The sequence below is a fragment of the Catharus ustulatus genome, chromosome 10 (assembly GCF_009819885.2).
Source record: "Catharus ustulatus isolate bCatUst1 chromosome 10, bCatUst1.pri.v2, whole genome shotgun sequence".
In the NCBI taxonomy this organism is placed as follows: domain Eukaryota; kingdom Metazoa; phylum Chordata; class Aves; order Passeriformes; family Turdidae; genus Catharus; species Catharus ustulatus.
In genome coordinates, this window is record NC_046230.1 from 4,180,640 (window position 1) to 4,195,465 (window position 14,826).

General features: G+C 43.0%; 1 protein-coding gene across 4 annotated transcripts in view; it reads left to right on the forward strand.

Moving 5' to 3' along the window:
* FARP2 (FERM, ARH/RhoGEF and pleckstrin domain protein 2) overlaps nucleotides 1-14,826 on the forward strand; it is a 72,817-nt gene that overhangs the window by 44,791 nt on the left and 13,200 nt on the right. For all 4 annotated transcript variants that reach the window (XM_033069264.1, XM_042779619.1, XM_042779620.1 and 1 more), the window contains exons 14-17: nucleotides 7,380-7,558; nucleotides 12,005-12,094; nucleotides 13,266-13,399; nucleotides 14,248-14,329. In XM_033069264.1, coding sequence (XP_032925155.1) covers nucleotides 7,380-7,558; nucleotides 12,005-12,094; nucleotides 13,266-13,399; nucleotides 14,248-14,329 — 485 coding nt within the window. The remainder of the gene's footprint in view (nucleotides 1-7,379; nucleotides 7,559-12,004; nucleotides 12,095-13,265; nucleotides 13,400-14,247; nucleotides 14,330-14,826) is intronic.

A 14,826-nucleotide genomic window follows, 5' to 3' on the forward strand; every position in this document is an offset into this window, starting at 1 on the left:
TGTTTTCTAAAGGAATGGACTAGGATTCCAGTCTTCTATTTTAGGGCAAGATGTGTGGATGGATCCACAGGTGAGGAAGATGTGAGGGACCTTTGACCCTGGTACAGATCTGTTTAGATGAAGTTTTTAGGTACAGACTGAGAGTTCAGAGCTGCTGCTATGCCCTGTTAGTTCTATCTGTGCTCTGGCTGACTGATAGCATGGAGCTGTCATGGTTTCCTTCTGTGCTTTACTTGATTTCCAAAGCCCTGTGACTTCTGAGGGTATCTTTGCACGCTGAGCTGTGTTGTTTTGTTCAGGGTTTCCCAGACAGACCAAAAGAGCAGAAACTTTGGTTCATAAGTAGAGTTTTTATTATAGCAAGAAAGCTGCGAGCAGAGGTTCTTCATCATTGCCTTGAGAGATGTAGGTTCAGATTTCCAGCAGACATGGAGAAAAACCAGGTGCCCTCAAAGGAATGTGGCAGCTCAGACCGTCTCAGGGAGCTCAAGCACCATGTGTGGGTTATTTCAGTCCAGTGGAGTTGTCCTCTTCTGCCTTGGCTGTCTCCTGAGGTGGCAGGAGAAGGTGAAAAAGGAATGTCTTTCCCTGCTCTGTCCCCTTAGTTTATTTTTGGGTTCTCCATTGGTGAACTGGAGAGCAGCATGATGTGTCCTGAGTCCTGGCAATGCTGCTTAACTTCCAGCATTATTCCCTGGGGTTTGTTTTATTTTCTTTCTGCAGTGTTGATTTCTGTTTACTTCCTGAGAACACAAGTTTTCTTGAGGGTTTGTGGTGAACTGGCAGTGTGAGAGCCAGGAACCTGGCAGACCCTAGGCACACCTCTGCTGTGGGAACCACACAACCTGGAAAACAGGGGAAATGACTGAGGAAAAATGACAAGATCAAGAAGATCTTTGTCAAGTGTCACATGCAGGAAAGCAGCGTTTGAGGAGCTGTGCTAGAGCAGACAAAACCTAGGTGTGAACTTTGTGAGTCTGTGATTGTCCCCCTGCTCCTCCCAGTATACAGGGACATCCTTGAACCTTTGCTTTGTGCCTCCCACCCCGTGGGGAGCTGGGGACACTCACAGCTACAAACATTTCTAGCCAGTGCACAGGTTTTAGTGCTGTGCTTTTCCAGTAGGAGAACCACAGGGCTTTCCAGGTGTGTTCTGGAAAGGCTGACCTGGAACAGAGACTAGACAGAACAAAAGGAACAAAACAGTTATTTATTGAAAGGATTCACCTTGGGCAGTGCAAGAACCTGGCTGGGGCTGCACCCAAATCAAATCCCAGATGGATTCTGGTCATGAGTTTTACACTTCTATGAGTTTTGTTTCATCTGCTTATTGGGGTCAATTATCCAACCACAGCCCCAGGTTATGAAGTATCAACCTCCTGGCTTGCCCCCTTTCCCTCACCATTGTTTCTGCTTTTTGAGTACCAGTTGTCATTGATTCTCTAGCTGGAAAGGGATTGTTTTATCAAACTACCCTGTGAAGAGAACTTACTAACACCTAACATGAAGTTTCAGAGTTACACACCAAGCAGCAGAGATTCTGAAAAATATAAAGGCTAAAACCCGAGGCATCATTCTGCTCTGCACAGTGCAGCCAGCAGCTTTTGCAGCACTGGCTCAGCAAAGGGAGTGTGCCAGGTCTCTTTTCCATCCTTCCACGTCTCTCTGTTCTGTTTTAGCAAACACAGGCAGCTGTAGGATGCATGCCAGTATTGGTGGCTTTTCCCAGTGAGTCAGGCTGCTGGGCTTAGCTCTCTGCAGTGCTCAACTGAACTTTGCAATGTGACTGCAAGAAAGCAAAATGGATGTTCTGAGTGAGCAATTCAATCCCCGCTGTACTTCTCTGTGTGTGTGCTTACAACCCTTCTGATGCTTAAACACATTTATTAAATGTAAAGCACTACATCAGAGCATTTTTGATTGTCATCTATGCAGTTAATGAAACTTAATTTGCACAAAACATGGGTCATGGAATATTCTCTGACCTATCCACCACCTGGTTAAGCTTTAAGTTTACTAACCTGTGTTATCTATTGTGTGTAGACTTTATAATTTTAAAGTATTCATTAGTAAAGTAATATGTGCTATATATTCCCAGGACTTGCCATATTTTATCTTAGGGTAGAATAGGGCAATATATCAATCTACCCTCAACTTTCACTTTAATTTCCAGTAAATTTCAGAGTTGCTGAATAATCTGGATAAAACCAAGTATTGATCTTTTTCCTGTGTCTTGGTTATGGTTTGGTATTGGGAGTTTTTATTTGTTTGGGGGTTTTTTTGTTTGTTTGGGTCTTTTTTTTTTTTGGTGGTGGTAGATTTTGTCTAGTTGCAAGTCTTGGTAGGGGTAAGATTTTGTGAAGACACTAATAAAAGTTGTTATAATTTTATGCTTTTTTTGGTGCAAACCTGTCGGTAAGTCATTCCCATTATTGTCATTTTGCAAAATGTTCTCAACCATGGTTACTCAGTACTGAATGAGTGTAATCACAGGTCTCAATGTAGTCCTTTAGCTGTCATTTCCTGTCATTTTCAGGGACTCTTACACCTCACTTGTCACAAGGGCTGTGTGTATGTATGGCTGTGCATATACATCTCTCTGAAATGGGGAGACTTTACACCATAAAATCCTCTTAATTAATCACCTGCCCATGGGCTCCCATAGGATTACTCCAGTGGGTGAGCTGGAGGTTTGGAAGTTCAAATTTGGAACATGATGAATTGAACCTGGTCTGTGGGAAGGTTTCCTGTACATTTTTAAGAGTCATGATGTTCCTGAGTTGCTGGAATGCCCAAATTTATCGGTACATACAGGGGTACGTGTGCCTTGGTTAGAGGGACTCCCCCGTTCCATAGGTGCTACTCTTGCCAGGAAAAGATCACATTCAAACAAAGAGAGCTGGAATTTTTTAATTTTAATCTCTTGAACTTTATCTTTTATATGGTAAATGTTTATTGAATTATATGTTGGGGTTTTGAGTATCTTTGTGTCTGTTCAGATTGCCAATTATGAACCTACAGATTTGTACTAATTCATAATTTTAATTGTTTATGCAATAAAACAAGGAAAACTTTGATATCAATGACAACATGGGCTTTTTAGCTTTATTTTCATTACCCTTACCTATGAAATAGAATAAATATTTGTTCTCCTAGCCAAGGCATCTTATAGTTTTATTCCCAGCTTTGTCCACACAGTTTTCCCCCTGTAGCACTTTGTTGGAAATAGAGCACAGTAGGCAAACACTGGTGTGTGGGTTTCAAATTCCTGGTTTGTGCAGATCTTTTGCTTGGGATACAAATGGGACTAGAAGCTCAAATTTCTTTGTAGGATGAATATTTATTGTAGTGACCTTTCCCTTGAGCTCTCTCTCCTGTATATCTGTTTTTATTGGAAGATTTGTCCTTTTTTGCAAACATAGCATGTCAAGGTGATTGCATGTTTTCCACCTGGCAGGTTCTCCTGCAGGTGTTTGTGGGCAATGTCTAGGTGAATCCTTTTCCCTGCAAACAGGGCTTCTACAATGTGGCAAAAGAAGGGTTGTTCTTTGGGGTTGTTTCAGCTGATTTATGGGTGTCACCACCACGTGTAGATGTGACTTCACAGGTACTCAGCACTGGGGCACTTGCCAAGTGCTGTAAAAGTGCTTTAATGTGACCTGTACCTGTTTGAGGATTAAAAAGAGATCTTTGAATTTCAAGTCTCTTGGACAGGTTCTTTAGGCTCTTAGATAATTTTCAGGATTCTCTTATCTCCCAACTGTTTCTCATCTTTGTTCCAACTATTTTTATCTTTTTAAAGGGGAGATTTGCAGAGGGAAAATCTGCTGGTTGTGATGTTTTGAAATAAAGAAGATAGGGAAAATATCCAGGATTTTACTTGTAGTACATCAGCTTGCTAATGACTTCACTCTAGAAGCAATAATGTGTAGTTTCACTCTAGAAATAATCATTTGGTTTGTGTATGTGATGGGTTCAACAAGGCATTGGGTGTAAGGGAGGCTCAGAGCAGGCTCTGGTCAGCCTCTGCAGGGCTTTAGCCTGAAAATAATCTCAGCTTTTGAAGCAGTAATAATAGAAATGATATAATAATAAAGTGGTATCTCTAAAGGTTTTCTGTGAAATGCAAGAGACACTCCATTTGATAAGGAGTTGTTGCTGACATTTGACCTTACATAAGTTTTGTTCATCCCATAATGCTCAGTATTATTGGGGTACTATTTTTTTTGTCTGTCTTTTGAATTATTTTAAGCATCCAGGTATAAAGCTTACAGAACCTGCATTTTTTGTTTTGGCCAGCCTGTACACTCAAATCTGGCTTTCTGTGTAGGAACTGAATTTAGATTGAATAATGGAAATATTTGCTGAATAAATCACTGAGAAGTGATGCCAAAAACTTGTTATCTTATTATTCTGCTTGTTATCTCAGTGAAAATCAAACGGAACCTGCTTCTACATGACCAATATTACACAGTAGCTGTGGAAGATATGCTCACCATTCTCACCAGATTCTGTAGCTGTGCTCTTGCATGCTGCAGAGCTTTTGCAATGTTTTATTGATCAGATTTTTAATTTTTTTCTATTGGGTGTATACTGGTCTTTGTGAAACTGTGAGTTTGTTTGCTGTAGGATAGGTTTTTAATGATGTAGTGTAAGAAGTATTAGTATTAATATTAGTATTGAAGATCTTTGAGTATATGGAATATTACACCAAGCTGATGCATTTTTGGATGTTGCCTTAAATACATTTGTGTGTGGTGTGGAGGCAGAATTTTGTTGCGTGCAGGATGCAGCCATATCTGACTGGGCATCATTGAATGGAGGCCTGGCTTGTGCTCACAGCTTTTACAGACACACTTTTGGGATGTTTATGTGACCTGTAGAGAACAGATTTCCACTTCATGCAGAACATTGAAACACAGAACCATCCCTCTGAAAGAATAATCCCTTTTAATAGAACTGGAGGATGCTGCCTGTGGGGAAGACCTCGGAGCACCAAGGTTTGGTGTTAAAGGGAATCATTCACATGTTTTGATCTTCACATCAATATTTCTACCTAATTAGGAGTTTTCTACATTGAACAGCAGTTGAAATGGCTTCTCCCTTTACCATGCTTCTCTGTGAGAATGAGGAATTGCTGTACATCCTACCTGCTTGCCTGGAGTCCTCCTGTGCTGCTCTGGTGGAGAAGACTTGGGTTATGAGAATGAAAATTTCAGTCCTCACTTGTAATATCACCTGCCAAGATACCCATCACACTGAGCTTAGATCAAATACTTAATTAAACTAATGGTAACCAAAAAGCTGACTTGAGCTGCTCTGTGACTTCTTACAGCCTCTTCTAGGGAAAAAAGAAAAAAAAAAGGAAGTGACGGGACAAGAGGCCTTAGGCTGAAGAAGGGAAATTTTAGATTAAATTCTTCCTTGTGAGTGAGGTGAGGCCCTGGCACAGATTGCCCAGAGCAGCTGTGGCTGCCCCATCCCTGGAAGTGTTCAAGGCCAGGTTGGACGGGGCTTGGAGCACCCTGGGATAGTGGGAGGTGTCCCTGTTCATGGCAGGGGTGGAACTAGATGGGCTTTAAGTTCCCTTCCCACTCAAACCATTCTGTGATTCTGTGAATGTGCCTCCCATTTCCATCAGGCACTATGGCTTTGGGGAGGGGTTCTTGCTTTCAGATTCAATGTTTGCAATACTTTACTGGCCAGATAAAAGGTAGAACAACCCGAATAAAAAAAGCTGGGTGGTTTATAGCAAGTTATATCCTGTTTGCTTCCACTGTATCTGAGTTTTCAGGCTGCCTGGTAGCAATTCAAGTTGCAGATTCTGGAATTTGTTGCTACTTCGTGTTAAATTCCAAGAACTTAAAGAAGCTCCTCACCCCTCCAAATTCATTTGTTTGGAAGCTGTTTTTTCAGATTCCTGGCATGTACAAGCAAACTTGAATCCTGTGCCTGGATAGGTGAAACAAATTATTTTTTCAGTGTTGTTTTCCTGGGGTGCTGTTAAAAGCAATGTGAATGGACAAAATGCTCAGGGAGAAGCAAAAATCTGCTCCAGAATTGGTGCTGGACTAGTGTACAAATAGTTAACTCGGCAGCCTGGATGATCTGAATCTCTTCCAGGTGACCGAGTGCAGCTCTGTTTAGCTTCCTGCGTTTGTCCATGTGGAATTACAGCCTGGGGCTGCCTCGCCCTGGGTGTGCTTTCCAAGCCTGAGCAGCAGGGAATCGAAAACTCCCAACTCCTGCAGCACCCATGACAGTGTGAGGAGATACTGGAGATCTGTGAGGGCTGATTTGGTTTTGTTTTTTATTTTTTTAAAGACTTTTTGGATGATTTCTAAGTCAGGGAAATGATGATTTGGCAGTTTGGGGTTGGCTGTTGATTTCCCCATTTGTCTTTGGGCGGATGGTTTAGCACTTGTGACACAACAAATCCTGCTGGGGAGGCTTGGGAGGGTGTTTAAATTGTAGTTGCTTAAGTGCTTGTTGAGAAAACTCATTTATTTATCACAAGGAAGATCAGAAAAAGAGTATGTGATGTTAGGAGGAGTTCTGTGGGTGTAGTGTGTCTGTCACCTTCCTTAGGTCCAAAAAAGCTGATCTTGAATGGTCACACTCACCCCTGGGGGGATCTACATGCTGAAAAGAGGAGGTTTAAATTCACTGTGATGTGTCAGAAATCTCTAAAGGGTCCACAAAATAATAATAATAATAATAGTTTAATAATTTAAGCAAAGTGGTACCTGTTGCTTCTAACAGGTTTAGCTGTGGATTGTGTCCATCCAGTTAATACTCAGTGCTACAAAATTGTTTTCCTTGAGATTATTCTGTTTGTATACTTAGAAAAGCCAGGAATGAAATTTTCCCATGCTCCCTCTTTGTGTAGCAATAGGCTTTCCTTTCCCTTTGGGTGAATTTTGGAGGTACCCTAATTTCTGAATGTGTTTCATGTTTTGTCTTCTGGGGTGGCAAGTCATGGAATAATTTGTCCTAGCTTTTCCCTGTGTTGAAAAGTAACTGTTATATTGAAAAGCAAAAGTGAAAAGCTGTATTCCTGTCCCTGCAGTATAACCCTGTGCTGTGAACTGTGCTGCTACTCAGCAGCACTTTTTCCTTGAGAATGAGCAATTTATCCTTCCCTTAACTGTGGTGGTCCCTGTCTGTCCTTACTGCACTGCCCTGTAACCTCTGGGATGCAGGGAACACTCCCTGAAATCTTTGTATTTGTATGCCTTTTTGCTCTTTTATCTTTTTAAAAATAATATGAGATTGCAGTTCTGGTTTGCTGTAACAGTGGATAATCACCTTATTTGCACTATCTTTGAAATAATTTTCTCTCCTTTTCCACTCCATTTTCTTGTTGTCTTCCCACCCAGGCCTCCCTGTGGACCACTCCCAGCTCTCCTCCCTTGTGCTGAAGAGTCCCCTAGGCTTGACCCCAGCCTTTCAGGTGAACTTGAATGCAGTCACTCAGGGCTCATCTCCTCTGCTGAGCCCTGTGCTCAGCGATGCTGGCGGGGCCAGGATAGAAGAGGATGACGAAACGAAAAGGAAGGTAAGGGCAGAGCTGGGCACTGATGGGGTGAGGTGGGAGCTGTGCTGGGCTCTGAAGGGCTGAGGTGGGAGCTGAAGGTGCCAGGTGAGGAGCTGGGTGCTGAATGCTGATTGTGTTTTATTCTGTGGTAGAACTCCAGTGCTGAAGTTGGATGTGTTGCACTCTTGTGGCAGGAGGCCCCAGTGCCCTCCTGGCATCTTCTGGTCTCGGCACGGCCATTGGGACCATGTCCCTCTGTTCTAGCAGGAGCAGTGTGTCAGGGAACTGTGTTCAAAATCCACCTTTTGTACCCCAGAATGGAAATGAGTTCAGGTTGGATATTAGGGAATGGTTCTTCACTCCAAGGCTGATCCCTGGAACAGGCTCTCTAGGGAAGTGATCATGACACCAAACCTAACAAAGATCAAGGAATATCTGGATGATGCCCCTAGTCACATGGTTTATTTTCAGGTGAATCTGTAAGGAGTGGGGAGCTGGACATAATGCTTTTCAGAGATCCTTTTTTTTAAATGTAAAGTATTTGTTTCCTGGGTTCTTTCCTTCCCATGCAGTCTTATCATGATCTCATTGGTCCATCTCACCATGTGTTGTTCCTCCAGGTTATGCCTTCAGATCATACCAGGACCTTTAGCGGGGGTCCTGAGGTGTTTCCCTTGAACTGTGGAGGGCCTGAGCTCAATGTGAATTCTCTCACATCCATTCCATCATGGGCTTGCTCAGCAGAGCTGACTGTGTTGTTGAAGTTGTCTGCTCCATGGCTGACCCTTCTGTCTGGAGAGATGTGGGCAGTGCTCTGACCTTGCAGAAGCTTGAGTTTCACTTTGCAGAAAAAGGGGGACAAAAATGCCCCTGACTTTTGTAGGTGCAGTGAGTTTCAAACCAGGAACAGCTTTGGGTCTTCAAGATGTGCTTGTGTCTAGGTACTGCTGCATACCTGGGCTGCTTCCTTCTACCTACCTGTGAGCACTGGTGGCTTTAACCAGGGACTCCCCCACATGATGTGGGGCTTTCCTCACCCCCCATGTAGAGCTCAGGATTGGCTACATTTCTTCCAGTAGGACGAAACCTTACAGAAGAGTTCCATGACCGTTTTTCTGGAAGACTCTCTGTTCTCCTTGCCTTGCTTGCAGAGAAGTTTGTTGGCTCTGGTGTTTGGGAAGGATCCAGGACCTTCCATTAGAGTGCAAGGAAGGCTGCACTGCCCAGACTCAGTTCTGTATGGAGTCAGTGGCCACACTGGGATTTTCTTCTATACAGCCGCAAAGAAGCAACCACTTTGTGTGGTCTTTGCTTCTGCTCTTCTGCTTGCCCCATGCAGTGTTCTGGTTGTCTTTCCTCTGCCAGGATCAGGATCCTCAGGCAGGAAGGTCGCAGGGCCCTGCTCTTTTTGGTGTCTTTTCCATGTTCTTGGGCACCTCCAGGCTCCTCTGTGATGCTGTTGGGGAACACCCATGGTGTGGATGTGCTGTGAGTGCTTGCCAGAGAGAGGAAGATTTAACCAGAGGAGGGTAACTGGGAGCTGAGCTGCACACAACCCACCCAACTGGCGGCTTCCCTGTCTCATTTAGACTTCTTGAGGTGGAGTTTATAGCTTTGGCTCATCACTCTACTATTAGTTTCCATAGTTATTTTAAAAATAACTCCTCTCATTTATCCTTATAGCTTGGAAATAATGAGCAGAGACTGTGTTAGCTGACTTAAATGTGGAGCCCAACCCTTTCTGCCACATTCTGCAAGGTCTGGTGTTTTGGAAAGCTTGTGTTCTCCTTCAGGCTGAAACTAATTTATGAAAGTGTGGCTTCTTAGAAGAGAACTTCTTTTTATTTTATTGATCTTAAGCTTGATCAGCTCCTGAGTATTCCAAGGCTCTGCTGTCTTATTCAGAGACATTGTTTTAAGTGAAATAGAGACAGGAGGAAACCAGTGTTAAACTGGTGACATTTCACAGGAGTTTTACAGTTTTGTTGTACAAAAAATGTAATCTTACAATAACGCTGTGACTAGAGCTCTGATTTGAAGGTGATATTGCTCAGTTCCACCTGGTTAATCAGGGTTCTGCAAACTCTCCAGCCCTCACAGTGTGTGCTGTTTGCTCTTTGCTGCTGTGGTGCTGCTGGTCCAGTACTGATACCTTGAGAAAGATGAGGTTTTTTTCCTTCTTTTTAAATCACTCTGCTTTTCTTTCATCTTACTGGTAGATTGCTCCCTGTTCCCTTTTCTAATGGAGGTTGGTTGCAGCAATCCACTTTAAAAAGGGAATTGAAGCTAGGCTTCTGGGGGGAGTTCCCCCACTCAGAGGTATTTTTAACACTTCTGAAGCCTGGTGTTTGAAGTGAAAAGTTAAACATTTTTGGCCATTACAAGTTCAGAGTAGAGCTCTTCACTCCTCACAAGCTGGGGCTGCTGCATCTGCTGAGTGCTGAAGGTTTCCAGGTGGGATTGTTTGTACATTATATGGTGAAACACCAGTTTTTCCAAGTGGGGATATTTCCTTGATGCCTGCTGTAGGTGTGGAAACATTTTCTTTGGACTCCAGAAGGAGACTGCCACCTCAGAGAGTTCTTGTGTTTGGCTTTTGAGGCATGAGCTGATTTTTTTCCCCTTGCAGAGCCTGAGCAGCAGTGAAGGTGTTTGGCAGGGCCCCTGTGCACTGTGACAGCCTTTCCTCTTCTCTGGTGCAGGGTCTGCCCAGCAGCTGCTGCCAGCTCTCAGCACAAGGGATGCACTTAGGGCTGGTGCAAGACTGGAAAAAAGCAAACTAGGGGCACTAAATTCCACCAGGGAGCAATTTGGAAAGAGTGGGAACTTCTGAGAATAAGCAGAAGAGGCTGATATGTTGGGGAGGGAGAGAGGAAAAGAAGATATCTGGGAAAATAAAAACCCTCTTGTGCCCCAGGTTAGCACACAGCTGGAGAATGAAGCAGAAACCTGCAGAAATGCTCAGAGGTGGAGAAAAACATGATCTATGCAGACTATGAGAAGTGACAGGTTATGACCATGGTGTGGTTTTAGTTTTTGGAAAATGTTCCCCCTGCCTGTGTAGAAGTCATGCTCCCATGTTTTCACACACCTTCATACACACCTCTAGGGATGCTCAATATATCTGGACCATATATTATATATAATATATTATATATATATATAATATAATATAATATAATACTGGACTCAATAGAGAGGTTACTGAGCAGCCAGGAGAATGTCTCCTCCGTGAGCAACATTGAACTGGAGGAGTGGGAAACAATGACAGAAGTGGAGGCATCTCAAAGTGACTCTACAAAGAGAATTTTAATTAACTCAGACCATAGAAGGAAACAGAAGAGAGAATTCTCAAAGCAGTGTTTCTCTCAGGAGGGGCAGGCAGAGATGGAGGAGTCCAAATTTTGACATAACTCAGTGGCATTTGGCACAGAACTACAGCACAGCATAGGGAGCTAAGGAGACAAAGCAGTCCCTTACCTTGAAGAATGACTAATGCCTTAATATTATATAATTTTTTGTAATGTATGTTTTGAGGCTAACTCTAATTTTGGGTTACAACTGCATAACATCTCTTACCACCATTTCATTCCTTTGTTCTTCCATATCCATTCTGTTTTCTTTTTAAGGAGCAGCCTGGAGCAATCATGCGGCCAACAACTGCTGCAGTTTGATTTTCTTTTTTTCTTAACTAATTCATATGTCTTCAAAGGAGTAGCTTGAGTGGAAGCTCTAAGTGGAAAGAAACAGTTTTGGAAAAGGAGAGCAAGGGGAAGTGGATGTAAGGTTTGAGCTGATGCCCAGTAGGAAATAGAGGTTTGTTGGATCCCACAAACCTGGGGTTTTTGAGCTTTCTGTGCTTTCTGGCACTGACCCCCTGGAGAACACTGCTTTTGACTTGAGACCTTGGAGAAGGCTTCCAAATTTAAGTGATGGAGTTAAAGTCACTGGTGTGTAGTTAAACAGAAGAGTGTGCTTTCACATGGGGGAAAGTTTTAAATTGGAGGTTTTTATAACATAGTAATAAGTATGGAACAAAATGGAGGAATTTAAATGGTGTCTTTTTCAGTGCTCATCTTCCTTCTTCTTCATGGTTTCAGGCAGTTTCTGGTTGGACAATCAGTGCTGCACTGATGATCACAAGAATTTGATTATTAGGTTAAAAGTATAAATAATATAGGTTTAATTCCCTATTGGACTGTTTAGCTTTGAGACCTTGTAGTAGCTGGATTCAGCTCCATTTTGCTCACTTCCAGGTAGCTAGAAGTGTTACTAAATGTTCAGTACTTTTGATAAGATTTAATAAACAACCAAGCCCAAACACAAAAAAATCCATTTCCTTCGTGTGTTTTTTCAATCCTGGCTCTAAGTAAAAACAAAAAAAACCTCTAAATAAGTGGTGCAAAACACCCCTCACCTTTAGAGGTTTGTGTTTCTGTCCTTACTGATGGCTGTGTGTCCTTCCAGCGCTACCCCACCGACAAGGCTTACTTCATAGCAAAGGAGATCCTTGCCACAGAACGCACCTATTTAAAGGACCTGGAGGTTATTACTGTGGTAAGTGGGTTTGACTTTCTCTTTTCCCCTTTTCTTTAGCAGATTTGTGATTGTTAGGTTGGAAAAACTTGGAATTTCTGCTTGTGATGTAGCGTAATCCATGAACCAGGTAGCTGTTCCCTTCCTAGCTGCACAGCTCCTTCTGTGGGACAGCAGATACCTCCTCTGCACTTCCACCATTTGCTCCAGCAGCTTCATCCTGGGCCATCCTGGTGACTTAGGCAAACTTTTGGTCTGAAAACTGTGAACAAGGAAAGCCTAAAAATGTCTTGCATTCAGTTTCAGTGATATCTGCCAGCTCTGTTTATAACCTGGGTGTCTTCTCTGTGGTTTCCTTGGGGAGCTTTAGCCTTGTGCCTTTGGATCTGTGAGCAGATGACAGTTGCAAAGGGTGTTGAACCCATGGGGATTTGAAGAGGTTTTGTTGCTTCTGTTTTTTCCTCCTCCTTTCACCCAGAATAGACAAATAAGTCCTGGTTTGGAGGTCAGCATGAATTTTTATTTCGTGTGCTTCTAAAAGAGGTTTTTTGTTCATGAGCTCCATGTTTGAGCACTGTGGCTGTTGCCTTTCTATAAGCTGTTGTTTTAATTTCACCAAAGAAAAACTCGAGTCCCTTAACACTGCATGGCCTCAGTGGAGGTGTTCTCTGCAAGCTCATTGAGCACCATCTCACTCCAATTCCTCCTACAGGCTTCCCAGCACTTCTAAAAGAAGGGGGAATACCTCAGACAAATCTCAGAGGATTTTTGTAATATCCTGAAAGCGATAAAGTGTGGAATGTGACCTGCAGCGAGATGTCTTCAGCTGAGTGACTGGCACAGGGCTCCAGCTCTCTGAGAGCAGTTTTATCTGCGTGGAGGTGGCAGCAGCTGGGGCAGCCACTGGGTAACTGACTGTCACTCAGCTGTCCCCAACCATCCCATCATTGCATTCAGAAACAAGCTTGTGCCCAGAGCCAGCCATGGGCCTCATCTTCCTCATTTTTGACAAGGAAAAAAATCCCATCTTTTCATTTTCCACAAATTACGTCTTCCCTAAATATTTCTTCTCCCTTCCTGCTGTTTCCTTGTGCATACTTTCTCCTCCCCCATCGCTGCAGGAGCAGGAATTTTCATACCAATAATGGATTTCTGCAACAGAGTTTGATGAGAGTTTCTGGTTTTCTGGCAGTGGTTCCGCAGTGCTGTGATCAAGGAGAATGCCATGCCAGAGGGCCTGATGACACTGCTCTTCTCCAACATAGACCCCATCTATGAGTTCCATCGAGGCTTTCTGAAGGAGATTGAACAAAGGCTCTCACTCTGGTAAGTGAGCAGGGGGACCTTCTTCTCTATCCTCATGTCAAAACCAGACTTCAATTGGTATTTCCACATCAAAAGAAGCAAGGAGAGATCTTCTATGAAATTAAAGCTATTAAAAGTACAGCTATGTTGACAAAGCCCATTTTCCAAGCTTTGCCTTGTATATAATATCCTGTAGTTGTATGGCTTGTGCACCAGAGTGAGGGTTTTGTAATCACAGAATCACTTAGGTTGGAGAGCACCTTTGAGCCCATCAATTGTTGATAAAATCTGATAGTGTCTCCCAAGCTTTAGAAAAAAGAAGGAGCACAAGATCAAGACCATTCGTGTGTTTTTTCCACACCTTCCAGTTAATGAATCTCCAGGTGAAAATCTAGGAAACATTTTTGTGATTTAGGTGGGAATTTGGTTCTTGCAATGAAGTTTAGTTCACAGATGATGTTTTTAGTCTTTTAAACTTTGTGTTATTTTCTCCTGACCCGATATGTTATATACTACAGTATAACTACCTTTCAAAAGGAGGTGGTCAATATAAACAAAGTATGAACAAAACTAAATTCACAACATCAGGGGGGGTGGTGTTATGACATTTATGTGAAGGTCTGAAATGTAAAAGTCTCAAATAGACTTTCACACAAGTTCCTTTCTAGTCCTTTCTCAGTTTTTTAAGCATGTCTTTGCATTTGCTGTTTTGTGTAGCTTCCATATTTAATGTACCAAACACTGAAATAAGAATGTCAAATGGATAAAGATTGTGTCTTGAATTACAAGGGAAGATGGAGGCAGAAAACAGAAATTTCTTGATCCCCCATCTATGTTGCCTTCTTCTTTCCTCCTCCTGTGTGTTCCAGGGAAGGCAGAACCAATGCTCATGTGAAGGGGGATCACCAGCGCATTGGAGATGTCATGCTCAGGAACATGCGCGCTCTGAAGGTACACACAGGGTTCAAAACGTGGGATTTGGGGATTATTGAGGTGTTTTGTTTTGTCAAGGATCAGAGCTCAGAAACTAATGTTTCCATTAATCACAGAAGCCTTTGGGTTGGAAGTGACCCTAAAGCCCATGTCATCCCACCCCTGCCATGGGCAGGGACACGTTTCACTACACCAGGGTGCTCCAAGCCCTGTCCAGCCTGGCCCTGGACACTTCCAGACATCCAGGGGCAGCCACAGCTTCTCTGGGCACCCTGTGCCAGGGCCTCACCACCTGCTATGGTCTGGTTCTTTAAAATTATTAGAAATACCTCTGCTTTAATTAAGGTGCAAACAAGAGCTATGTCAAAATCAATAGTATGGACTTTATTTAATAGTAAATATCAGAGAGAGAGAGAAGGGGGAACAGAAAGAAATAGAAAAAAGGTGGGGAACAGAAAGAGAGGAACAGAGACAGATTAATGAAAATGCCACTACTCTGTGCATCCCACCAGTGT